We start from the raw sequence: 25,790 nt of genomic DNA, 5'->3' as shown, positions 1-25,790 counted from the left end.
GTCCACAGAGTCCACAGATTCCACAGATTCCACAGAGCCCACAGAGCCCACAGAGTCCGCAGAGCCCACAGAGCCCGCAGAGCGCCCACAGAGTCCACAGATTCCACAGATTCCACAGATTCCACAGAGCCCACAGAGCCCACAGAGTCCACAGAGTCCACAGATTCCACAGAGCCCACAGAGCCCACAGAGTCCGCAGAGCCCACAGAGCCCGCAGAGCGCCCACAGAGTCCACAGATTCCACAGATTCCACAGATTCCACAGAGCCCACAGAGCCCACAGAGCCCACAGAGCCCACAGAGTCCACAGAGCCCACAGAGCCCACAGAGTCCGCAGAGCCCACAGAGTCCACAGATCAGTTTTATCTTAATATAAAGGCAGCTGTTCTGTCCTCTATAAGAGCTGACATCACAGGGAGTGCATCTTTAAAGCAGGCAGGTGAGGCTGACGGTCTGCAGGTGTTCATTCTGACACTGTGAACCATCAGGAGGTCAGGACCAGTACAGGCTTAGGTTAACTTCCTGTATTTCACTACCACAATAAAAGCTTTTAGCAGAGAACCCACTGAGATCTGCGTGTGTGTCAAAGGAAACAGTGATTTCACCAGTTGTCCGGACTCTCGCCGTCACGTCATGATGATGATTAAATGTCTGCAGGCGTACACAGAATTCACACACACACACACACTCTGTACAGTAACAAAGGCATCATTAAGTGGTGTGTCGTGGTGCCACTGCGCTCCGTTTGTCTCCATCATGGCTGCTCAGTATGTTCAGTAACGTGACAGCAGGCGTGTGTTGAGGTGACATCACAGCTCGTCTGGCAGCCATGTTGTTTATGAAAGGAGCCTCTGTGAGACGACGACTCAGGACCAACATGTAGATGAGTGCCCTGGATCAACGTCCGCTCTGAAATCTTTGAAAACATGTTTAGAATGGACTCTTAAAGTACACATAACTACACTCTCCATGAACAATATTGTGGCTTACTTGATAGCATTGCTAATTAGCAAGCTTAATCTCTAGCTTCAGCGAGGGAGGAAAGCATAATGATTAAAATAATAACTTAAAACTGTATTATGTTTATTTTCATTGAATTGACTTTAAAAGCACAAAAGATTCTGTTAAAACATTAAAGAAGTACAGGAGCAGCTCACTGATGATGTCAGAGCGCTGTGATTGGTTTATTGTGATGTTGGTCCAGGAACATGTCGTACCTGGGAGGTGCTAGTATACCTGTGGTGCTCTGCACTGGACCTCAGTGGTTCTCACAGATAATGGTGGTGATGATTGTGATGATGATGATGGTGATGATTGTGATGATGATGATGGTGGTGATCAAATCAAATCAAATCAAATTTTATTTGTATAGCGCCAAATCATAACCAGAGTTATCTCAGACACTTTACAGAAAGAGCAGGTCTAGACCGACTCTTTGTTCTGTTCTTTAAAGAGGCCCAACATGAATCACCATGAGTAGCACTTAGCAATTCGGCACATTGGCAGAAAAACTTCCTTTAACAAGCAGAAACCTCGAGCAGAACCAGACTCATGTTGAACATCTGGAGAGACTGGATGGGCCGAACATGGGAGAGAAGGAGATGCAGGATAGAGACAGGCAGAGAGAGCAACAACAACATATGTTCTTGTTACATGAACAACAGACACATACTGATGGTTACAATGCCAATAATAGTGGTAGACTAGTGTGAAGATTAGATAAATAAATAATAAATGAGAGAGAGAGAGAGAGAGAGAGAGAGACAGAGAGACAGACAGACAGACAGACAGACAGACAGACAGACATGCCATGTCATGCTAAGACTATCATTATCAACATCTACATGAATATTGAAGTCCCCTACAATAATTATTTGATCTGAACTCAGGACTAAATCTGATAAAAACTCTGAGAATTCAGTTAGAAAATCAGAGTATGCGCCAGGAGGGCGGTATACTATCACAAATAAAACAGGCTGTAAAGTTTTACAGGCTGGGTGTGAAAAACTCAGAACAAGGCTTTCAAAAGAGCTGAAACTAAGTTTGGGTCGAGGGTTGATTAGAAGACTAGAACTGAAGATAGCTGCCACTCCACCACCTCGACCAGTGTCTCGAGGAGTATGAGTATTAAGATGACTGGGAGGAGTGGATTCATTGAAGCTGACATATTCTTCCTGACACAGCCAAGTCTCAGTTAAAGAGAGTAAATCAATATGATCATCTGATATCAGATTGTTCACTAATAGAGCTTTAGATGACAGGGATCTGATATTTAACACACCACATTTAATTCTCATATTTTTTGGCATAACTTTGGTTGTTGTTTTAATTTTTATTACATTTTTTTGATTTACTCCTTTTTTATTTGAGTTTGAATTAACTGTAATAACAGGCCTGGGTTGGGGGGGGCAGACACAGTCTCTATAACATTAACATTGTGGCTGGGAAACTGCTCACAGGGAAGCTCAGAGGAGTGTGTAGGACTACAGCTCTGCCTCCTGGTCTCAGCTCTGGTTTGTCAGGTTTTACGACTAACAAACTTAGCCATATTACGAGACAAAAGAGCTGCACCATCCAAAGTGGGATGAATGCCGTCTCTTCCGATCAGACCAGGCTTTCCCCAGAATGTCTGCCAGTTATCTATGAAGCCCACATCGTTTGCTGGGCACCACCTCGACAGCCAGCGGTTGAATGATGACATGCGGCTATACATGTCATCACTCGTCAGATTGGGCAGGGGTCCAAAGAAAACTACGGAGTCCGACATCGTCTTTGCAAATGCACACACCGACTCAACATTCATTTTAGTGACTTCCGATTGACGTAACCGGGAGTCATTAACGCCGACATGAATTACAATCTTATCAAATTTACGATTATCCTTTGTCAGCAGTTTTAAATTTGACTCGATGTCGCCCGCTCTGGCCCCAGGAATACATTTCACTATGGCCGCTGGCTTCGCTAACTTCACGTTTCTGACTATGGAGCTGCCAATAACCAGAGTTGGTTTCTCAGCGGGTGTGTCGCTGAGTGGGGAAAACTTGTTCGAAACGTGAAGTGGTTGGTGGTGAACCGTGTGCTTCGTCTTGCGGCTATGCTTCCCTCTGAGAGTAACCCAGCCACTGCATCCCGGCTGCTTGGGAGTTGCCGGGGGAGAAGCTATGCTAGGTCGGCCCGCACCGGCTACTGGCCCTGGGGGCTTGCTGCTGACAGGGCAGATCAGGAGAGCAGGAGGGAGAAGGAGAAGCCATTTCAATGGATTAAGCTAGCTGCTAAGCTAATGGCTAAGCGAGTATAAAGTTAAGGGTTTAGCAGATATGACGCTAATGCAGCAACAAGAGTGCTTGATGAAAACTAGTGTCTGTTAAAGTACACAGCAGCTGAATAACCACAGTGATGATAATTACAGCAGATTAATCGATTTAGCTCGAGCTCTAGCAGCAGCTACAAACAGCACAGGACAACACAGTAGCAGCCAGAAAACAGGAAATGACGCAATACGCTCACATGTCACCAGTCGAACGCTTCGTGATGATGATGATGATGGTGGTGGTGATTATGATGACGGTGATGATGGTGATGATTTGATGATGGTGGTGATGGTGTTGATGATGATGATGGTGGTGATGGTGATGGTGATGGTGATTGTGATGATGATGATGATGATGGTGGTGATGATGATGATGATGATGATGATGGTGATGATGGTGATGGTGGTGGTGGTGGTGGTGGTGGTGATGGTGATGATTTGATGATTATGGTGGTGATGATGGTGATGATGGTGATGGTGGTGATGGTGATGATTTGATGATGATGGTAATGATGGTGATTATGATGACGGTGATGATGGTGATGGTGATGATTTGATGATGATGATGGTGGTGATGGTGATGGTGATTGTGATGATGATGATGATGATGGTGGTGATGATGATGGTGATGATGGTGATGATGGTGGTGATGATGATGATGATGATGATGATGGTGATGGTGATGATTTGATGATGGTGGTGATGATGATGATGATGATGGTGGTGATGATGGTGATGGTGGTGATGGTGATGATTTGATGATGATGGTAATGATGGTGATTATGATGATGGTTATGATTTGATGGTGATGATGGTGGTGGTGGTGGTGGTGGTGGTGATGATGAAGATGATGTTGGTGGTGGTGATTATAATGATGGTGATGATGATGGTGATGATGATGATGATGGGGATGATGATGATGATTTGATGGTGATGATGATTGTGATGATGATTATGATGGTGATGGTGGTGATTATGATGATGGAGATGATGAGGGTGATGATTATGATAATCATTATGGTGATGGTGGTGATGATAATGGCGGTGGTGATGGTGATGATGATGGTGGTGATTATGATGATGATGATGGTGGTGATGATGATGGTGATGATGGTGATGGTGGTGGTGGTGATGGTGATGATTTGATGATTATGGTGGTGATGATGGTGGTGATGGTGATGATTTGATGATGATGGTAATGATGGTGATTATGATGATGGTGATGATTTGATGGTGATGATGATGGTGGTGGTGTTGGTGATGATGAAGATGATGTTGGTGGTGATGGTGATGGTGATGGTGATGATGGTGGTGATGATGGTGGTGATGGTGATGATGATGATGATGGTGATGATGGTGATGGGGATGATTTGATGATGATGATGGTGGTGATGGTGTTGATGATGATGATGGTGATGGTGATGATTTGATGATGGTGGTGGTGATGATGATGATGATGATGATGATGATGGTGGTGATGATGGTGATGGTGGTGATGGTGATGATTTGATGATGATGGTAATGATGGTGATTATGATGATGGTTATGATTTGATGGTGATGATGGTGGTGGTGGTGGTGGTGATGATGAAGATGATGTTGGTGGTGGTGATTATAATGATGGTGATGATGATGGTGATGGTGGTGATGATGATGATGATGGGGATGATGATGATGATTTGATGGTGATGATGATTGTGATGATGATTATGATGGTGATGGTGGTGATTATGATGATGAGGGTGATGATTATGATAATCATTATGGTGATGGTGGTGATGATAATGACGGTGGTGATGGTGATGATGATGGTGGTGATTATGGTGATGATTTGATGATGGTGGTGGTGGTGATTATGATGATGGTGATGGTGATGGTGGTGATGATGATTATGGGGATGATGGTGATGATGATGGTGATGATTTGATGATGATGGTGGTGGTGGTGATGAAGATGATGTTGGTGGTGGTGATTATGATGATGGTGATGATGATGATGATGATGATGATGATGGGGATGATGGTGTTGATTATTGTGATGATGATGATGGTGATGATTTGATGATGATGGTGGTGGTGGTGATGAAGATGATGTTGGTGGTGGTGATTATGATGATGGTGATGATGATGATGATGATGATGATGGGGATGATGGTGTTGATGATTGTGATGATGATGATGGTGGTGATTATGATGATGGTGATAATGGTGGTGATAATGGTGGTGATGATGATGATGGTGGTGATGATGATGGTGGTGATGGTGGTGATTATGATGATGGTGATGATGATGATTTGATGATGGTAGTGATGGTGATGGTGGTGATTATGGTGATGATGGTGATGATGATGATGGTGTTGATGATGATGATGGTGTTGGTGGTGGCTATCATGATGGTGATGGTGGTGGTGGTGATAATGATGATGATGATGATGGTGGTGATTATGGTGGTGATGATGGTGGTGATGATGGTGGTGATGGTGGTGATGATTGTGATGATGGTGGTGGTGGTGGTGGTGATGGTGATGGTGGTGATTATGATGATGATGATGATGATTGTGGTGATGATGGCGGTGGTGGTGGTGATGGTGATGATGATGGTGGTGATTGTGATTATGATGATGGCGGTGGTGGTGGTGATGATGATGATGGTGATGGTGGTGATAATTGTGATGATGATGATTGTGATGGTGGTGATGGTGGTGATTATGATGATGATGGTGGTAGTGATGATCGTGATGGTGATGATGATGATGGTGGTGATGGTGTTGATGATGATGATGGTGGTGATGATGATGGTGATGGTGATTATGATGATGATGATGGTGGTGATCATGGTGATGGTGATGATGATGGTGATGGAGGTGATGATGATGGTGATGGAGGTGATGGTGGTGATGATGATGATGGTGGTGATGATGATTGGTGATGATGATGGTGGTGGTGGTGATGATGATGATGATGATGATGATGATGATGATGATGATGATGATGGTGATGGTGATGGTGATGGTGATGATGATGATTGTGATGATGATGATTGTGATGTGTTCCTGTTTCAGGGTCTGAGCTGTGTTCCTACGAGTTAGCAGGTCATAAATATCCTGGTCTACCTGAGAGGTTCTCCAAGTGTCCCAAGCTTCCTGTTCCACCAAGGTATGTCCTGTTTTACCTGCATGACCTCTGACCCCTCCGACCTGTGTGACCTCTGACCTCTGACCTGTGTGTCTCCTCAGTAAGCCTCTGCCGGTGTTTAACCGCTGCACCCCTTTGGATGTGTCCTGTTATGCAAAGTTTGCGGAGGCCGTGGTGACGTTCGTGGGTGATAACAGCGTTCTGCACCGCCTGATTGCTGGCGTCGCCGCCAGTAAAGAGATCATCATCGGCTTGTGTGTTCTCGCTCTGGGTGAGACATAACGACTAACTCTGACCTGAAGTCTGTGCAGAGTTTAAACTGTCAGAATGACGTCCTCCTCAGTCTGTGCTGTTCATCTTTCAGGATCTGAAACTACTTTTTAATTAATATTATTGTTGCATTAATGTTGTCTAATATCTCAGTACATTTACGCTCTGATAATCTGACCTATGACCTCTGAACCCTGTCTGCCAGTCCTCTCAATGATCCTCATGGTGATCATCCGTTACATCTCAGCCGTGCTGGTCTGGATCCTTACCGCGCTGGTGGTTCTTGGATCCCTTGGTGAGGTCACTTCCTGTTTAATATTGATGTGGTTCAGCTGTTGTCTAAAAAAGCGATCAGCTGACAGGATGATCATTAAATGTTTGTAACCTGTACGCCTCTCTCCTCAGCGGGGACCAGTGTGCTCTGGTGGCTCTACATTGACCACCGGCTGTACGGGAATGACACCTCCTCTAAAGTGATGAAGGAGGTGAAGGAGGAGGAGGAGCTCAGCAAAGACAGCGGGCAGGCGCTGCTCGTCTACGCCGTTGCTGCCACCGTCTTCACCGTACGAATATCAGTTGTTACTAACATGTGGGCGGGGCTTAACACTGTGTTATATTATTAATTAAACAATTACATTTATTCATAGAATGATCCTTTAAAAACACTATACTCTGCCTGCCTGTCTGTCTGTCTCCCTGTCTCTCTCTCTCTGTCTCTGCTTCTCTCTCTCTCTCTCTACCTGTCTGTCTCTCCTCCTGTCTCAGATTATCCTGCTGCTGTTAATGCTCTTCATGAGGAAGCGTGTTGCTCTGACCATCGCTCTGTTCCACGTGGCGGGGAAAGTCTTCATTCACCTCCCCCTCCTCACCCTGCAGCCCTTCGTCACCTTCCTGGCCCTCCTGCTCTTCTGGATCTACTGGATCCTGGTGCTGCTCTTCCTGGGAACCACCGGTCAGTTTAACTCTTCAAAGTTCCTGATCACCTGTCAGAACGAGAGTTTCTGATTGGTTCTTTTATTTATGCAGAACACGAAGATCAGCCTTACATCACTTTACCTCTTCCTGTCCTGTTTCTTACGTCCTGTTTACATCCCCTTAAGCATTGTGGGAACTGTAGGGGGGTAAAACATATGGTTAAAACTACGTCTTTCCCACTGGTGGTTCTGCAGGGAACCCGGTCCAGAACGAGGAGACGGGTCTCACAGAGTTCAGACTGACGGGTCCTTTGCAGTACCTGACCTGGTACCACGCTGTGGGTCTGGTCTGGATCACTGAGTTCATCCTCGCCTGCCAGCAGATGACTGTGGCTGGAGCCGTGGTCACTTACTACTTCACCAGGTGAGTCCTGTGCACCTAGCTAGCTGTTTGCCCCTGTGTCCAGTCTTTATGCTAAGCTAAGATAGCAGTTTTCCCTTTGTTTATGCTAAGCTAAGCCTCAGTCACAACAGGCAGCTTTAAATGTTGATAGTCCTCATGAATGAGCTTCAGTGAACAGGATCAATGTGGACTGTTTCAGGGACAAGAACCGGCTCCCGGTGACCCCGATCCTGTCCTCCGTCCTGAGGCTGGTCAGGTATCACCTGGGTACCGTCGCAAAAGGATCCTTCATCATCACGCTGGTGAAGATCCCCCGACTCATCCTCATGTACATCCACAACCAGCTCAAAGGAAAGGTACGCTGCTCGTATGACTGTCTTTATACAGATCACCTGTAGGTGTTCATGATACAATATTTTATTTTAAACTTGGAAAAGCACGTAAATTCTGTAAAAAAAGCTGCTAAAAACGTTTTAATCACCAGAAAAGTAGATCTTAGGTTTTATTTCTGAGCTGATCTTTATCCCTTTCTAAAAGCTCGTATTGTGATTTTGTCCACTGGTTGTCTTTTTGCTATGGAGACATCTGGATTGGCTTAAGTTTAATCACCACATTTAAAGAGCTTCAGAGTTAACTCAAGTCACACTTGATGAATGTTTAGGGTTTGAACATCGGTGTATGTCCAAACTATGATCACGTCTTTGTGTTTCAGGAAAACGCCTGTGCTCGCTGCCTGCTGAAAACTTGTATCTGCTGTCTGTGGTGTTTGGAGAAGTGCCTCAACTATCTCAATCAGGTAACAACACACACCTGCTCATCTTTAACCGTTATTTATGTCTTCATGTCTCACCTGTGTTTTTATTTCTTCATGACTGTCTCACCTGTGTTTTTATGTCTTCTTCATGACTGTCTCACCTGTGTTTTTACGTTTTCTTTGTGACTGTCTCACCTGTGTTTTTAAGGTCGTCTTCGTGGCTGTCTCACCTGTGTTTTTAAGTCTTCTTCGTGGCTGTCTCACCTGTGGTTTTTTTTTCCAGAATGCATATGCAGCCACAGCCATCAACAGCACCAGTTTCTGCACGTCTGCTCGTGACGCCTTCGTGATCCTGGTGGAGAACGCTCTGCGCGTCGCTACAATCAACGCCATCGGAGACTTCGTGCTCTTCCTGGGGAAGGTAAGACAGATGCTACAGGCTTTTATTGTGGAAAGTAACGTCTGCCAATGATGGAAGGAGGATGTTTATACAATGACTTATTGACTAATTCAACTGTTGTTCAGACCTCTGTTCTGACTGTGTTGTTGTGTTTGTTTCCTCAGATCCTGATCGTAACGTCAACGGCGTTCGCTGGCGTCCTCCTCCTGAACTACCAGCGGGATTACGCAGAGTGGCTGCTGCCTCTGATCATCGTGTGTCTCTTCTCCTTCCTGGTGGCTCACTGCTTCCTGTCCATCTTTGAGATCGTGGTGGATGTCCTCTTCCTCTGTTTTGCCATCGACACCAAGTACAACGACGGCACTCCAGGGAAGGAGTTCTTCATGGACAAAGCTCTAATGGTGAGAAAGAAACACGAGTATGCCACTGTTAATTTACATGAATCTGAACAAGGCTGCAGGTCCTCCTGTGACTGTCCGGTCCTCTTGCGACTGTCTGGTCCTCTTGTGACTGTCCAGTCCTCCTGTGACTGTCTGGGACTCTTGTGACTGTACGGTTGTCTTATGACTGTCCGGTTCTCATGTGACTGTCCAGTCCTCCTGTGACTGTCCGGTCCTCTTATGTGACTGTCCAGTCCTCCTGTGACAGTCCAGTCCTCTTGTGACTGTCCGGTCCTCCTGTGACTGTCCAGTCCTCTTGTGACTGTCCGGTCGTCCTGTGACTATCCGGTCCTCTTGTGACTGTCCTGTCGTCTTGTGACTGTCCGGACTTCCTGTGACTGTCCTGTCATCTTGTGACTGTCCAGTCCTCTTGTGTGACTGTCTGGTCCTCCTGTGACCGTCCGGTCCTCCTGTGACCGTCCGGTCCTCTTGTGACTCTCTGGTCGTCTTGTGATTGTCCAGTCCTCTTGTGTGACTGTCCGGTCCTCCTGTGACAGTCCGGTCCTCTTGTGACAGTCCAGTCCTCTTGTGACTCTCCGGTCGTCCTGTGACTGCACAGTCCTCTTGTGACTGTCCGGTCCTCATGTGACTGTCCGGTCCTCCTGTGACTATCCGGTACTCTTGTGACTGTCCGGTCGTCTTGTGACTGTCCGGTCCTCCTGTGACTGTCCGGTACTCTTGTGACTGTCCGGTCGTCTTGTGACTGTCCGGTCGTCTTGTGACTGTCCGGTCTTCCTTTGACTGTCCTGTCGTCTTGTGACTGTCCGGTCCTCATGTGACTGTCCAGTCCTCTCGTGACTGTCCGGTCGTCTTATGACTGTCCGGTCTTCCTGTGACTCTCCGGTCCTCATGTGACTGTGCGGTCGTCTTATGACTGTGCGGTCTTCCTGTGACTCTCAGGTCGTCTTATGACTGTCCGGTCCTCCTGTGACTGTCCAGTCCTCTTGTGACTGTCCGGTCGTCTTGGGACTGTCCGGTCCTCCTGTGACTGTCCTGTTGTCTTGTGACTGTCCGGTCCTCATGTGACTGTCCAGTCCTCTCGTGACTGTCCGGTCCTCATGTGACTGTGCGGTCGTCTTATGACTGTCCGGTCCTGTGATTGTCCGGTCGTCTTATGACTGTCCGGTCTTCCTGTGACTCTCCGGTCGTCTTATGACTGTCCGGTCCTCCTGTGACTGTCCGGTCGTCTTATGACTGTCCGGTCCTCCTGTGACTGTCCGGTCCTCTTGTGACTGTCCGGTCTTCCTTTGACTGTCCTGTTGTCTTGTGACTGTCCGGTCCTCAGGTGACTGTCCAGTCCTCTCGTGACTGTCCGGTCCTCATGTGACTGTGCGGTCGTCTTATGACTGTCCGGTCCTGTGATTGTCCGGTCGTCTTATGACTGTCCGGTCTTCCTGTGACTCTCCGGTCGTCTTATGACTGTCCGGTCTTCTTGTGACTGTCCGGTCCTCTTGTGTGACTGTCCGGTCCTCATGTGTGACTGTCCGGTCCTCCTGTGACTGTCCAGTCCTCTCGTGACTGTCCGGTCCTCATGTGACTGTCCGGTCGTCTTGTGACTGTACGGTCTTCCTTTGACGTTCCTGTTGTCTTGTGACTGTCCGGTCCTCATGTGACTGTCTGGTCCTCTTGTGACTGTCCGGTCGTCTTATGACTGTCCGGTCCTCCTGTGTGACTGTCCGGTCCTCCTGTGACTGTCCAGTCCTCCTGTGACTGTCCAGTCCTCTCGTGACTGTCCGGTCCTCATGTGACTGTCCGGTCCTCATGTGACTGTGCGGTCCTCCTGTGACTGTCCGGTCCTCTTATGTGACTGTCCAGTCCTCCTGTGACAGTCCAGTCCTCTTGTGACTGTCCGGTCCTCCTGTGACTGTCCAGTCCTCTTGTGACTGTCCGGTCGTCCTGTGACTATCCGGTCCTCTTGTGACTGTCCTGTCGTCTTGTGACTGTCCGGACTTCCTGTGACTGTCCTGTCATCTTGTGACTGTCCAGTCCTCTTGTGTGACTGTCTGGTCCTCCTGTGACCGTCCGGTCCTCCTGTGACCGTCCGGTCCTCTTGTGACTCTCTGGTCGTCTTGTGATTGTCCAGTCCTCTTGTGTGACTGTCCGGTCCTCCTGTGACAGTCCGGTCCTCTTGTGACAGTCCAGTCCTCTTGTGACTCTCCGGTCGTCCTGTGACTGCACAGTCCTCTTGTGACTGTCCGGTCCTCATGTGACTGTCCGGTCCTCCTGTGACTATCCGGTACTCTTGTGACTGTCCGGTCGTCTTGTGACTGTCCGGTCCTCCTGTGACTGTCCGGTACTCTTGTGACTGTCCGGTCGTCTTGTGACTGTCCGGTCGTCTTGTGACTGTCCGGTCTTCCTTTGACTGTCCTGTCGTCTTGTGACTGTCCGGTCCTCATGTGACTGTCCAGTCCTCTCGTGACTGTCCGGTCGTCTTATGACTGTCCGGTCTTCCTGTGACTCTCCGGTCCTCATGTGACTGTGCGGTCGTCTTATGACTGTCCGGTCCTCCTGTTATTGTCCGGTCGTCTTATGACTGTGCGGTCTTCCTGTGACTCTCAGGTCGTCTTATGACTGTCCGGTCCTCCTGTGACTGTCCAGTCCTCTTGTGACTGTCCGGTCGTCTTGGGACTGTCCGGTCCTCCTGTGACTGTCCTGTTGTCTTGTGACTGTCCGGTCCTCATGTGACTGTCCAGTCCTCTCGTGACTGTCCGGTCCTCATGTGACTGTGCGTTCGTCTTATGACTGTCCGGTCCTGTGATTGTCCAGTCGTCTTATGACTGTCCGGTCTTCCTGTGACTCTCCGGTCGTCTTATGACTGTCCGGTCCTCCTGTGACTGTCCGGTCGTCTTATGACTGTCCGGTCCTCCTGTGACTGTCCGGTCCTCTTGTGACTGTCCGGTCTTCCTTTGACTGTCCTGTTGTCTTGTGACTGTCCGGTCCTCAGGTGACTGTCCAGTCCTCTCGTGACTGTCCGGTCCTCATGTGACTGTGCGGTCGTCTTATGACTGTCCGGTCCTGTGATTGTCCGGTCGTCTTATGACTGTCCGGTCTTCCTGTGACTCTCCGGTCGTCTTATGACTGTCCGGTCTTCTTGTGACTGTCCGGTCCTCTTGTGTGACTGTCCGGTCCTCATGTGTGACTGTCCGGTCCTCCTGTGACTGTCCAGTCCTCTCGTGACTGTCCGGTCCTCATGTGACTGTCCGGTCGTCTTGTGACTGTACGGTCTTCCTTTGACGTTCCTGTTGTCTTGTGACTGTCCGGTCCTCATGTGACTGTCTGGTCCTCTTGTGACTGTCCGGTCGTCTTATGACTGTCCGGTCCTCCTGTGACTGTCCAGTCCTCCTGTGACTGTCCAGTCCTCTCGTGACTGTCCGGTCCTCATGTGACTGTCCGGTCCTCATGTGACTGTGCGGTCCTCTTATGACTGTCCGGTCTTCCTGTGTCTCTCCGGTCGTCTTATGACTGTCCGGTCTTCTTGTGACTCTCCGGTCCTCTTGTGTGACTGTCTGGTCCTCTTGTGACTGTCCGGTCCTCCTGTGATTGTCCGGTCGTCTTGTGACTGTCCGGTCTTCCTTTGACTGTCCTGTTGTCTTGTGACTGTCCGGTCCTCATGTGACTGTCCAGACCTCCTGTGACTGTCCGGTCCTCATGTGACTGTGCAGTCGTCTTATGACTGTCCGGTCTTCCTGTGACTGTCCGGTCCTCTTGTGACAGTCCAGTCCTCTTGTGACTCTCCGGTCGTCCTGTGACTGCACAGTCCTCTTGTGACTGTCCGGTCCTCATGTGACTGTCCGGTCCTCCTGTGACTGTCCGGTACTCTTGTGACTGTCCGGTCGTCTTGTGACTGTCCGGTCCTCCTGTGACTGTCCGGTACTCTTGTGACTGTCCGGTCGTCTTGTGACTGTCCGGTCTTCCTTTGACTGTCCTGTCGTCTTGTGACTGTCCGGTCCTCATGTGACTGTCCAGTCCTCTCGTGACTGTCCGGTCGTCTTATGACTGTCCGGTCTTCCTGTGACTCTCCGGTCCTCATGTGACTGTGCGGTCGTCTTATGACTGTCCGGTCCTCCTGTTATTGTCCGGTCGTCTTATGACTGTGCGGTCTTCCTGTGACTCTCCGGTCGTCTTATGACTGTCCGGTCCTCCTGTGACTGTCCAGTCCTCTTGTGACTGTCCGGTCGTCTTGGGACTGTCCGGTCCTCCTGTGACTGTCCTGTTGTCTTGTGACTGTCCGGTCCTCATGTGACTGTCCAGTCCTCTCGTGACTGTCCGGTCCTCATGTGACTGTGCGGTCGTCTTATGACTGTCCAGTCCTGTGATTGTCCGGTCGTCTTATGACTGTCCGGTCTTCCTGTGACTCTCCGGTCGTCTTATGACTGTCCGGTCCTCCTGTGACTGTCCGGTCGTCTTATGACTGTCCGGTCCTCCTGTGACTGTCCGGTCCTCTTGTGACTGTCCGGTCTTCCTTTGACTGTCCTGTTGTCTTGTGACTGTCCGGTCCTCAGGTGACTGTCCAGTCCTCTCGTGACTGTCCGGTCCTCATGTGACTGTGCGGTCGTCTTATGACTGTCCGGTCCTGTGATTGTCCGGTCATCTTATGACTGTCCGGTCTTCCTGTGACTCTCCGGTCGTCTTATGACTGTCCGGTCTTCTTGTGACTGTCCGGTCCTCTTGTGTGACTGTCCGGTCCTCATGTGTGACTGTCCGGTCCTCCTGTGACTGTCCAGTCCTCTCGTGACTGTCTGGTCCTCATGTGACTGTCCGGTCGTCTTGTGACTGTACGGTCTTCCTTTGACGTTCCTGTTGTCTTGTGACTGTCCGGTCCTCATGTGACTGTCTGGTCCTCTTGTGACTGTCCGGTCGTCTTATGACTGTCCGGTCCTCCTGTGTGACTGTCCGGTCCTCCTGTGACTGTCCAGTCCTCCTGTGACTGTCCAGTCCTCTCGTGACTGTCCGGTCCTCATGTGACTGTCCGGTCCTCATGTGACTGTGCGGTCCTCTTATGACTGTCCGGTCTTCCTGTGTCTCTCCGGTCGTCTTATGACTGTCCGGTCTTCTTGTGACTCTCCGGTCCTCTTGTGTGACTGTCTGGTCCTCTTGTGACTGTCCGGTCCTCCTGTGATTGTCCGGTCGTCTTGTGACTGTCCGGTCTTCCTTTGACTGTCCTGTTGTCTTGTGACTGTCCGGTCCTCATGTGACTGTCCATACCTCCTGTGACTGTCCGGTCCTCATGTGACTGTGCAGTCGTCTTATGACTGTCCGGTCTTCCTGTGACTGTCCGGTCCTCTTATGACTGTCCGGTCCTCTTGTGTGACTGTCTGGTCCTCATGTGTGACTGTCCGGTCCTCATGTGACTGTGCGGTCGTCTTATGACTGTCCGGTCGTCTTATGACTGTCCAGTCCTCCTGTGATTGTCCGGTCGTCTTATGACTGTCCGGTCCTCTTGTTTGACTGTCCGGTCCTCCTGTGACTGTCCAGCCCTGTTGTGACTGTCTAGTCCTCATGTGACTGTCCGGTCCTCTTGTGACTGTCCGGTCCTCATGTGACTGTCCGGTCCTCATGTGACTGTCCGGTCCTCTCATGACTGTCCGGTCCTCATGTGACTGTCCATACCTCTTGTGACTGTCCGGTCCTCATGTGACTGTGCGGTCGTCTTATGACTGTCCGGTCCTCATGTGATTGTCCGGTCGTCCTATGACTGTCCGGTCTTCCTTTGACTGTCCTGTTGTCTTGTGACTGTCCGGTCCTCATGTGACTGTCCATACCTCCTGTGACTGTCCGGTCCTCATGTGACTGTGCGGTCGTCTTATGACTGTCCGATCCTCATGTGACTGTGTGGTCGTCTTATGACTGTCCGGTCCTCCTGTGATTGTCCGGTCGTCTTATGACTGTCCGGTCTTCCTGTGACTCTCCGGTCGTCTTATGACTGTCCGGTCTTCCTTTGACTGTCCTGTTGTCTTGTGACTGTCCGGTCCTCATGTGACTGTCCATACCTCCTGTGACTGTCCGGTCCCCATGTGACTGTGCGGTCGTCTTATGACTGTCCGGTCTTCCTGTGACTCTCCGGTCGTCTTATGACTGTCCGGTCCTCTTGTGTGACTGTCTGGTCCTCATGTGACTGTGCGGTCGTCTTATGTGACAGTGTTTCGCTCGGATTTTTTTCAGCAGGGGGTGGATTAATTGATCACAATTACTCACATATATCAATGATTTCTGTGACTTCCACTTCCACACTTTAATTGTACTCTCTTCTTCACCTTATTCAGTTTTTATTCACAATCTACTTTAATCTGATTACTTTGCTTTGCTTCAGTTCCCCAACACATCTGCCCACCTCTGCTCTCTGCCCAGCTGCTTGCCCCGTCCCCCTCTTTCTGTCCGTCTTTCTGTCTGCTGTGTTGACTGTCTTCATCAGCAGTCTGTTTAAGTAAGTTACAAAAGTTCAAAACAGCACGTGAGCCTTGTGTGCATGAGGGACGTGATTAATGACGTAGCGATCAAAACGATCGATCGTTACCAAATGACATCTGCACCTTTTATAAGCTTTATAAACAGCGACAATCAATGTACTTACAGTAGGGACATACAGAGATACACAGTAGGATTGTTTAGATTGTGTAAGATAACTGCATATGATTGTGTGCGGACAGTAAAACTGGTCCCGCTGTTTATTTGGTTGCCACAATTTCACGTGTGATTGACGTCCTGTGACTCCTGTCACTGTTTCACTCAGTCAATCAAATCAATCAATCAAATTTTATTTGTATAGCGCTCATGTTGAACAGACATCTGCCTCGACTGGATGGGCCGAAAATGGGATAGAAGGAGAGGGAGGGAGGGTGGATGAGTGAGTGAGTGGGTGGACTTCTGTGCTTGTCATGGATTGGCCATAACAAACACCATGTTCGAACATAGGGTTGTTCATAAGTGTACCTGGTACCAGAGCACCCTGGGCCGTAGATCAATGACCGACTTTGTGGTCGTTTCATCAGACCTGTGGCCGTATGTTTTGGACACTCGGGTGAAGAGAGGAGCAGAGCTGTCAACTGATCACCACCTGGTGGTGAGTTGGATCAGATGGTGGGGGAGGCTGCGGGACAGACCTGGTAAACCTAAATGTGTGGTGAGGGTGAGCTGGGAACGTCTGGTGGAGGCCCCGTCCATGAGGTCTTCAACTCCCATCCCCGGAAGAATTTCTCTTGCATCCTGGGGGAGGTTGGGCACATGGGATCGAAAAAATGGGCCGCGTTCAGAGCCTCCATTGTGGGAGTGGCTACAAGAAGTTGTGGCCAGAAGGCCGACGCTGAGGGAAGCCGTCAGGCTGAAGTAGGGGGCCTTTACAGGCTTGGTTAGCCCAGGGGTCTCCGGAGGCAGCAGACAGGTACTGAGTGGCCAAAAGAGCTGCAGCTTCAGTGGTTGTGGAAGGAAAAACCAGGGTATGGGAGGAGTTTGGGGCGGCTATGGAGAAGGACTTTTGGTTGGCATCAAAGAAGTTCTGGCAATCCGCAGCAGGGATTGGCTGAAGCTGTTTTCAGCATGGGTGGAGAACTGCTGACCCGGACCTGGGATATTGTCGGGCAGTGGAAGGAGCACTTTGAGGAACTCCTGAACCCAGGCAAAACGTCCTCTGATGAGGAGGCAGAGTCTAAAGATCCAGGGGAAGCCTTATCTTTGTTCGTGGCAGAGTTCACTGAGGTAGTCAAGAAGCTCCTCAGTGGCAAGGCGCCATGTGTAGATTAGATTCGCCCTGAGATGCTAAAGGCTCTGGACATTGTTGGGCTGTCGTGGCTGACACGCCTCTTCAATGTCGCGTGGAGGTCTGGGACAGTACCTGTGGAGTGACAGAGCGTGGTGGTGGTTCCCATTTTGAAAAAGGGGGACTGGAGGGTGTGTCCCAACTATCGGGGTATAACACTACTCAGCCTCCCAGGTAGGGTTAGGGTTAGGGTTAGAAGTTTATTCCAGAGTGCTAGAAAGGAGGCTCCGGCCCATTGTTGAACCTCAGATACAGGAGGAACAATGCGGATTCCGACCTGGCCGTGGAACAATGGACCAGCTTTTTACCCTGGCAGGGCTGCTTGGGGGGGGGGCATGGGAATTTGCTCATCCAGTCTACATGTGCTTTGTGGACTTAGAGAAGGACTATGATCGTTTCCCCCGGGGGGTCCTGTGGGGGGTACTGCGGGAGTATGGGGTACTGGGGCCGTTGGTACGCGCCATCCGGTCGCTTTACAACCAAAGTGAGAGCTGTGTAGTACTGTGCAGTACATTTACCATTTACCATGATGGTGGTAATAATGATAGTTAATGGCTGTATGTTGTGTTTGACTTGTAAAATGAAATGTCTCAATACCCCTCTGACCGGTGCGCCATCCCCCGGTGTCCCACTCATCCCCCTGCAGGAGTTCGTGGAAAGCAGCCGGCGATTGGAGCGAGCGGTGGAGCGGGGGCGTAGCAGGGTGAAGGAAGCAGTTTCTGAGGGGGCGGAGATGAAGCCCATGGTGAGTGACAGCAGCAGCGAAGGGGGCGTGGCCAGGCAGAAGAGCTCTTTGGAGGAGGAGGGGCTTGGGCTGGATGGGGATGGAGGGGAGTGGGAGGAGCTTCAAGAGTTCCAGGTGTACTACCTGCTGGTGGGGGTGCTGGTGGACTGGGTGCTGACGGAGCAAAGCGACTTCGTCCTCTGTCTCAGCGAGGACGTTGTCCTCTTCCTCTGTGTCTACCTGCCCACCTCCACCCTCTTTCTGTTCGTCAGCATGCTGCACACGCCAAGCCCCGCCCCCTCCAGCACCAAATCAGCCGGCGTCACCGCCACAACCTAACAGACATGTGCTAACGAACATGTGCTGACAGACGTGCTAAATCAAATGCCATATGCTGCATGCTCACAGAAACATGCTAACAAACGTGCTAACGAACATATGCTAACAGATGCATGCTAACAGACACACACTGTCCTGATTGGATGAATACTGATGCATGCTAACCTGCCTCATCCCTTCATCTTCATCATCCTCATCTTCATCATCGTCCTCATGCTCATCACTGCAGCTTCTTCTTTAACATCTTGAACCAAACTGTTCTTCGACCTTCTGTTTATTTGTATTTATTTTTTTTACTTTTGTATCTTTTTATTTAAAACATTTCTGAATGTATTTATTTTTTTGTGTTCGGCCTTATTTTGTGACCGCTGTGCTTTATGGACTCAGCAGATGATGCAGCTACTCTTGTGTTTACATGAATATTTTTTTGGTTCATTGACCAATATGGGTTTCTTTTAAATTATTTCAAGTTAATCACATGCTAGTTTGAATCGTTGGATCTCCTGACTCCTGCTTCCAGAAGAGTTTTGTGCCCACAAAGAGTTTAATGTAAGGTCTTTATTGTCTGCTGGGTCTTAATGTCCTGCATGGATCTGCTTCCCCAAAACAATCATTTAAATCATTGTCAGACCAGTAGTCATGAAGAAAATTTACATTTGGATAGCAGTACTTTTAGAATCCGTGGAAAACTCAATAATAAGTAAAGAAAGGACTTTATTAGAAATCCACTTCAGACCTTAATGTCCAGAAGGAACATTTTGTTACCTCATAAAGTAAACCTGCTGAATGTCCACCTGACATCTTTTTTGAGAAACAGTTTGATCCAGTAATCTACAGGGTAGAAAATTTAACTATTGAAAGTCGTGATTAGATACAAATCAGCTTTTGTTAAGTTGATTTTTTTTTATCTTACATGTACGATGTGACCCCAAAGTTTGGATTTACTGATGTCAGAAAATTTATATCAAATATAATAATACACAATATTTTTTTTTAGAAGTTTCACAATGTATACATAATATAAGGAAAACATGCCGCAAATTAAACAAGAAAAACAGGGTAACCCTGATTTTTATATCAAGATAATTAAAGCAGAAAACCTATCTGTATACATAAAAACATAAAACTTTCCTGATCAGAGCAAGAGCAACAAGAACGTACAAAAAGAGACGTCCAAGTTTTACAGAAAGCATCGTCCTTTAAATGTGAAATGTAGAACTTTGTGCCAACCTTGTTTTAATGTGATACAATTTAATAAAATGTTTTTAACAGGTTTTTTCTTGTTAATGAAATGTGAAAAAAACACAAAACATTACACATGACAAAGCAAAAAAAAAGACGCAAAACAACCATAGAGACACGCAAAACAACCTCAGAGACATGCAAAACAACCACAAAGACAGGCAAAACAACCCCAAAGACACGCAAAACAACCACAAAGACACGCAAAACAACCACTAAGACAGGCAAAACAACCACAAAGACACGCAAAACAACCACAAAGACACGCAAAACAACCACTAAGACAGGCAAAACAACCACAAAGACAGGCAAAACAACCCCAGAGACACGCAAAACAACCACAAAGACAGGCAAAACAACCACAAAGACACGCAAAACAACCACAAAGACACGCAAAACAACCACTAAGACAGGCAAAACAACCACAAAGACAGGCAAAACAACCCCAGAGACACGCAAAACAACCACAAAGACAGGCAAAACAACCACAAAGACACGCAAAACAACCACAAAGACACGCAAAACAACCACTAAGACAGGCAAAACAACCACAAAGACACGCAAAACAACCACAAAGACACGCAAAACAACCCCAGAGACACGCAAAACAACCACTAAGACAGGCAAAACAACCCCAGAGACACGCAAAACAACCACAAAGACAGGCAAAACAACCCCAGAGACACGCAAAACAACCATAAAGACAGGCAAAACAACCATAAAGACAGGCAAAACAACCACAAAGACACGCAAAACAACCACAAAGACACGCAAAACAACCCCAGAGACACGCAAAACCAACACTGAGAGATATAAAACAACCACTAAGACAGGCAAAACAACCCCAGAGACACACAAAACAACCACAGAGACACACAAAACAACCACAAAGACAGGCAAAACAACCACAAAGACAGGCAAAACAACCCCAGAGGACACGCAAAACAACCACAGAGACACACAAAACAACCACAGAGAGACACAAAACAACCACAGAGACACACAAAACAACCTCAGAGAGACACAAAACAACCTCAGAGAGACACAAAACAACCACTGAGACACAAAAAAACCTAATGACACGCAAAACAACCACAGAGACACAAAACAACCACAGAGACACACAAAACAACCTCAGAGAGACACAAAACAACCACAGAGACACACAAAACAACCACAGAGAGACACAAAACAACCTCAGAGAGACACAAAACAACCACAGAGAGACACAAAACAACCTAATGACACACAAAACAACCACAGAGAGACACAAAACAACTTAATGACACGCAAAACAACCACAGAGAGACACAAAACAACCTAATGACACGCAAAACAACCACAGAGACACAAAACAACCACAGAGACACACAAAACAACCACAGAGAGACACAAAACAACCTCAGAGAGACACAAAACAACCACAGAGAGACACAAAACAACCTAATGACACACAAAACAACCACAGAGAGACACAAAACAACTTAATGACACGCAAAACAACCACAGAGACACAAAACAACCACAGAGACACACAAAACAACCTCAGAGAGACACAAAACAACCACAGAGACACACAAAACAACCACAGAGAGACACAAAACAACCTCAGAGAGACACAAAACAACCTAATGACACACAAAACAACCACAGAGAGACACAAAACAACTTAATGACACGCAAAACAACCACAGAGAGACACAAAACAACCTAATGACACGCAAAACAACCACAGAGACACAAAACAACCACAGAGACACACAAAACAACCTCAGAGAGACACAAAACAACCACAGAGAGACACAAAACAACCTAATGACACACAAAACAACCACAGAGAGACACAAAACAACTTAATGACACGCAAAACAACCACAGAGACACAAAACAACCACAGAGACACACAAAACAACCTCAGAGAGACACAAAACAACCTAATGACACACAAAACAACCACAGAGAGACACAAAACAACCTAATGACACACAAAACAACCACCGAGACACACAAAACAACCACCGAGACACACAAAACAACCACAGAGACACACAAAACAACCACAGAGACACAAAACAACCACAGAGACAAAACCACCTCCTCATCGAGCTAGCGGTTATTAGCCATAGACTGTATCGATAATGAGTGAGTTAGTTTGACTTTGCCAGGAGGAGATTGTGGCGGTGACTGACTGCAGGTGTTCGCTGCTCGCTCGCCCGGTGAGAGAGCAGCAAGCCGACACGTAACAGGAAACTTAAAATAACCGATCTTCTCATCACTACGGTCCGCTGTAATCTCTGTGGGGAAAAGCCAACATCTCCTGACTCCTGTTTACTGGCCGACGAAATATAATATTATATATATTATATATTAGATAAATGTTTGATAAACACTGAAAAGGCTAACAAGCAGCTAAAGCCAGCACAGTATACCTGCTACTTAGTGCTAACAATATATCAACACAATAACAGGAACATTTAACTCACTTAAAGCTCAGACTGCACGCACACAAAGTTCCATAAACACACAGAGAGATTATTTGTCCTCTGAAGGCTCCAACAACACAAACAGGTGAAGTTAAGCTCAGTGTCTGTGTTGACGTCTAGCAGACAGCCAGCAGGATCCACCTGTCAATCAAGGGACCACGCCCCTATGATTAAAGGCTTAATATAATTAAATGGGTGTATTATAAAGAATTCCCCCCGTACAGTTATCATGAACAATAAAATAAGCTACTTATAACAAAACCGTTTTTTGTAGCAGGCTGTAAACGTGTTTATTTCTGCTGTAATGTTATTTCTTGTTTGAGCCTCAAGTGGCCACTCGAGGAACTGCAGTTTCTTGCACTTGGCATTGGCTTCATTTTTCAACACCGGAGGTTGCTGCTTGATCAACGCATGAACTCAGAGCATCAAGAGAAGAATGACGAGAGGAAGTTGCTGCAGCTTTACAGCCTCCGGGCCAGAGGGGTCTGGTCTCTGTGGTCCCTCTCTAGCTCCACCCATGAGGAGAAGGTTCTGAGATTGAGATTATTTCTTTTAAAGGATTAGAATCAATACTGCCTACTTCATGTTGAACATACATATATATTGAATTATTCCATATTTGAAAGTTGAGCTCCGTCAACTACAGAACGATACCAAACACTTGATGTTAGCTGTCAAACCTGTTGAAAAGGGATTAAACAATTAAACAACAAGGTCGATAGCAACATCTGTCATGACGACAAATAGTACATGTACACATGCACGTCTGCATATGCACAGGTCAACGTCTCTGCACATTGAATGAATGGAACAAATGATCTCACATGTGGTCTTCCTTTGTTAGCAGACGGACACGAGGAGGAGGAGTGATCAGGATGAGGAGAACTGCACTTTCAGATTTATGTTAAAACAACTTTCACAGTATCAAAATATGTTAGCTCAGCGTAACATTACTTTAAGTACATTTCAACTGCATAAGAGAATCAGTCACTTTAGTCCTTATATTCTTTGCACAGAGGATGTCTGCATGTCAGACGTAAACTTGTTGGCACCTAAGTTGACAGTTGGTAGCATTCTTGTTACAGACTCTGCATGAGTCCGATCCAATGATCAGAATACTTTGTGAAAAGATGCAGAATCAAGGTTGAGGCAATTCACGCTACAATGCTCTACAGGTAAAAGGGAGATGTGAAACTGAATATATTCAGGTGTACCAGAAGAAATATGAAGCACATTTTGTAACCAATTCAAATACCTGGAGGGAATTCAAGTGGAAGGTAATGCGATTTTTCAGAAATAGTGGCTAAAATGGGCACAACACATTTGAATACATGTTGGAGAAATTGGGGTACACACATTGGCAACCATGGCCACATATTTTTGAGGTGAACCAAACTACAAACATTTTGGGAAGATGTTTTTTAAGATGTTGAAACAGTATTCCATCAAAGTCATCCAACAGATCCAAGGGTGGCACGACTGCGCCTCACACATGTTGGCACTGAGGGAAGAGCTAAAACATGTCTTCTACAAATATGGACAACAACGACAATTAAATGTATCACTATAAAGTAGATGAAACATTTAATATGTGGACTGAGAAGGTACGGGAAACTTACCAGATGGAACCAATGACAAACAACCTGAGACTACACAGAGACATTCACTAACAGATGGGGCCCGGCCATTCCCACACTAATGCAGTGAAGAGATTTAAATCCACACGTTCTGAACTACACCTGTGTCTCTGCTTCTGCCACAACGCACGTACAAACACACACACACACACACACACACACACACATAATGTATAACTTGTTGAAACTGAAATAAAAACAAAGTTAAAAAAACAACCAGATTGACGAAAAACTACAACTAGGTCAAAAAGACTCCGTCTCACCACATGGAGATGTTACAACATTTAGCGTCCTTCGTTGTGTCGTAGTTTAGTAGTTTAGTGTGTCGTGTTGTTCTCTTCATGACGCCAGGAAACACGGTGATCCTTTCTGTGGTCCTGCTCCGACTCGGCTCACTGGTCTGATGGTATTCGGCCTCCTGCCTGATTACCCATGATGCTTCACTATCACCTTCATTTCCATCATTAACCCCTTCACTGCCTTTGCCCATCACCTCCACCCTGTTTGTTGATCTTCACATAGAACAGTGAAAGGTTTTAACCCTGTGGACTGCTTCCTGTTTCAGGCTCCGGGGACGAGCTCAGCTTGACCAAAATCAGCCGATGGGACTTCTTAAAAAAGAGACATTCCAAAAGTTTATTTTTACCAACGTGTAACATGTTTACTATGGTTTCACTCCAGGGAAAACGATATTTTAATAAGAAACTGTAAAAACGTAACAATGTAATGAAGCACTTTATATTGAAGCGCTGCAGATTTTAAACCGGCTGATGCATTTTTTTTGTAGTGATGTCGTTTTTTAAAAACTGAACGTCTCACCGGACTCATCGCCCCGCCCACACTGCAGCTTCTGTCTCATACACGCCTCAGCTGGACGCCATGTTGGATCAGAGTGCTGTGGTGTCATCAGAGCACAGCAGCTTCTCCCTGATTGGTGGATGAGATCTGTCATCGCAGCAGTTCAGTGGTCGTCATAGGAACAAACAAGGACAGGGGTCTCATTGGCTGCTCTTTGCAGATGAAGGCCTGTAGAATGGGAGCATTGACCTGTTGCTTGCAGTGTGACGCCTGCTCCAGATTCCATGTTGGTCGTGTCATCGCGAGGGCGGAGCCTCTGCTCACATATCAAACACCTGACAACTCAACTGTGGGGGGGGGGGGGTCCCCTCCCCCTCTCCACAAACTGCAACAACCTGCCAGGTGAGGGTCATGTGGCCAACGAGGAAGCAAAGCTAGCACTACCGCTTGTATGCTACTCTGTTAGCATGTTTACATGATGCAGCGAGCAGACCTGTTTATTCTGTAGGTTGTTAGCCTGTTAGCGGCTCTGTGGGTGCTAACACGTGTCTGTTCAGAACATGTTAACAGCTTTGTGATGACTGTGATGAAACGTGATTCATACGTTCATACTACAAATTGATCCTCTGACTCTACAGCGCCATCATCAGGTCAACATTTTAATGTGTCCAATGTGAGCAAATGTTAGCATGCTAACAGGCTTACCTAAGATAGTGACCATGGTTAATATTGTAGATGCTTAACATTAGCATGGTTTAATTGCTAATCTGAGACTATTAGCATACTGTTGTTAGCATTTAGCTCAGAGCACAGCCTCACAGAGCTGCTAGCATGGCTTTAGCCTCAGTCTGGTTTAAGTCTGATGTTAGCATGAATGTTTATTCTGAATAGAAAGTCATGTTTCAGGAGGTTAGCTGCTGGAAGTCTTCAGTTTATCAAAATCAAACGGCAGGTTAATCCACAGCTAGCAGCGCTAACAAAAACTAGCCTCTGAAGGACTTCTATCAGTCACATGACTCTCACCGTGCAGGTTGCCTCAGTCGCCCCCTGGTGGTGGATTGTTTAGGTGTGACTGACATCAGCTGATCTGTGATGAAGATGATTGACAGTCAGATTGTTGTCCTCACATGAATTCAACTTCCTGTCCCTGAGTCCCACCTCCTCTTCTGTCTGAAACCTCCACCACAAAGT

The 25,790-nt window shown here is 47.3% G+C and overlaps 1 protein-coding gene across 3 annotated transcripts in view; it reads left to right on the top strand.

The window, feature by feature from the left end:
* The window catches only part of slc44a1b (solute carrier family 44 member 1b), a 38,046-nt gene extending 13,380 nt beyond the window's left edge, over positions 1-24,666 (top strand). For 2 of the 3 annotated variants that reach the window (XM_069669767.1, XM_069669766.1), the window contains 11 exons: positions 6,370-6,463; positions 6,544-6,713; positions 6,918-7,007; positions 7,118-7,275; positions 7,478-7,664; positions 7,882-8,050; positions 8,229-8,385; positions 8,742-8,825; positions 9,067-9,204; positions 9,348-9,584; positions 18,023-18,698. In XM_069669767.1, the coding sequence (XP_069525868.1) occupies positions 6,370-6,463; positions 6,544-6,713; positions 6,918-7,007; positions 7,118-7,275; positions 7,478-7,664; positions 7,882-8,050; positions 8,229-8,385; positions 8,742-8,825; positions 9,067-9,204; positions 9,348-9,584; positions 18,023-18,439 (1,901 nt within the window). In that variant the 3' untranslated portion in view covers positions 18,440-18,698. Of the gene's footprint in view, positions 1-6,369; positions 6,464-6,543; positions 6,714-6,917; positions 7,008-7,117; positions 7,276-7,477; positions 7,665-7,881; positions 8,051-8,228; positions 8,386-8,741; positions 8,826-9,066; positions 9,205-9,347; positions 9,585-18,022; positions 18,699-24,366 lie in introns of those variants that run through there. The other variant, XM_069669768.1, reaches the window with a different exon arrangement.
* The last annotated feature ends 1,124 nt before the right edge of the window (positions 24,667-25,790 follow it).

This window comes from Semicossyphus pulcher, unplaced genomic scaffold (genome assembly GCF_022749685.1).
Source record: "Semicossyphus pulcher isolate SPU_LCO1_2020_fin unplaced genomic scaffold, fSemPul1.0.p SCAF_2, whole genome shotgun sequence".
Lineage (NCBI taxonomy): Eukaryota > Metazoa > Chordata > Actinopteri > Labriformes > Labridae > Semicossyphus > Semicossyphus pulcher.
This window is presented reverse-complemented; position numbering and strand designations above follow the sequence as displayed.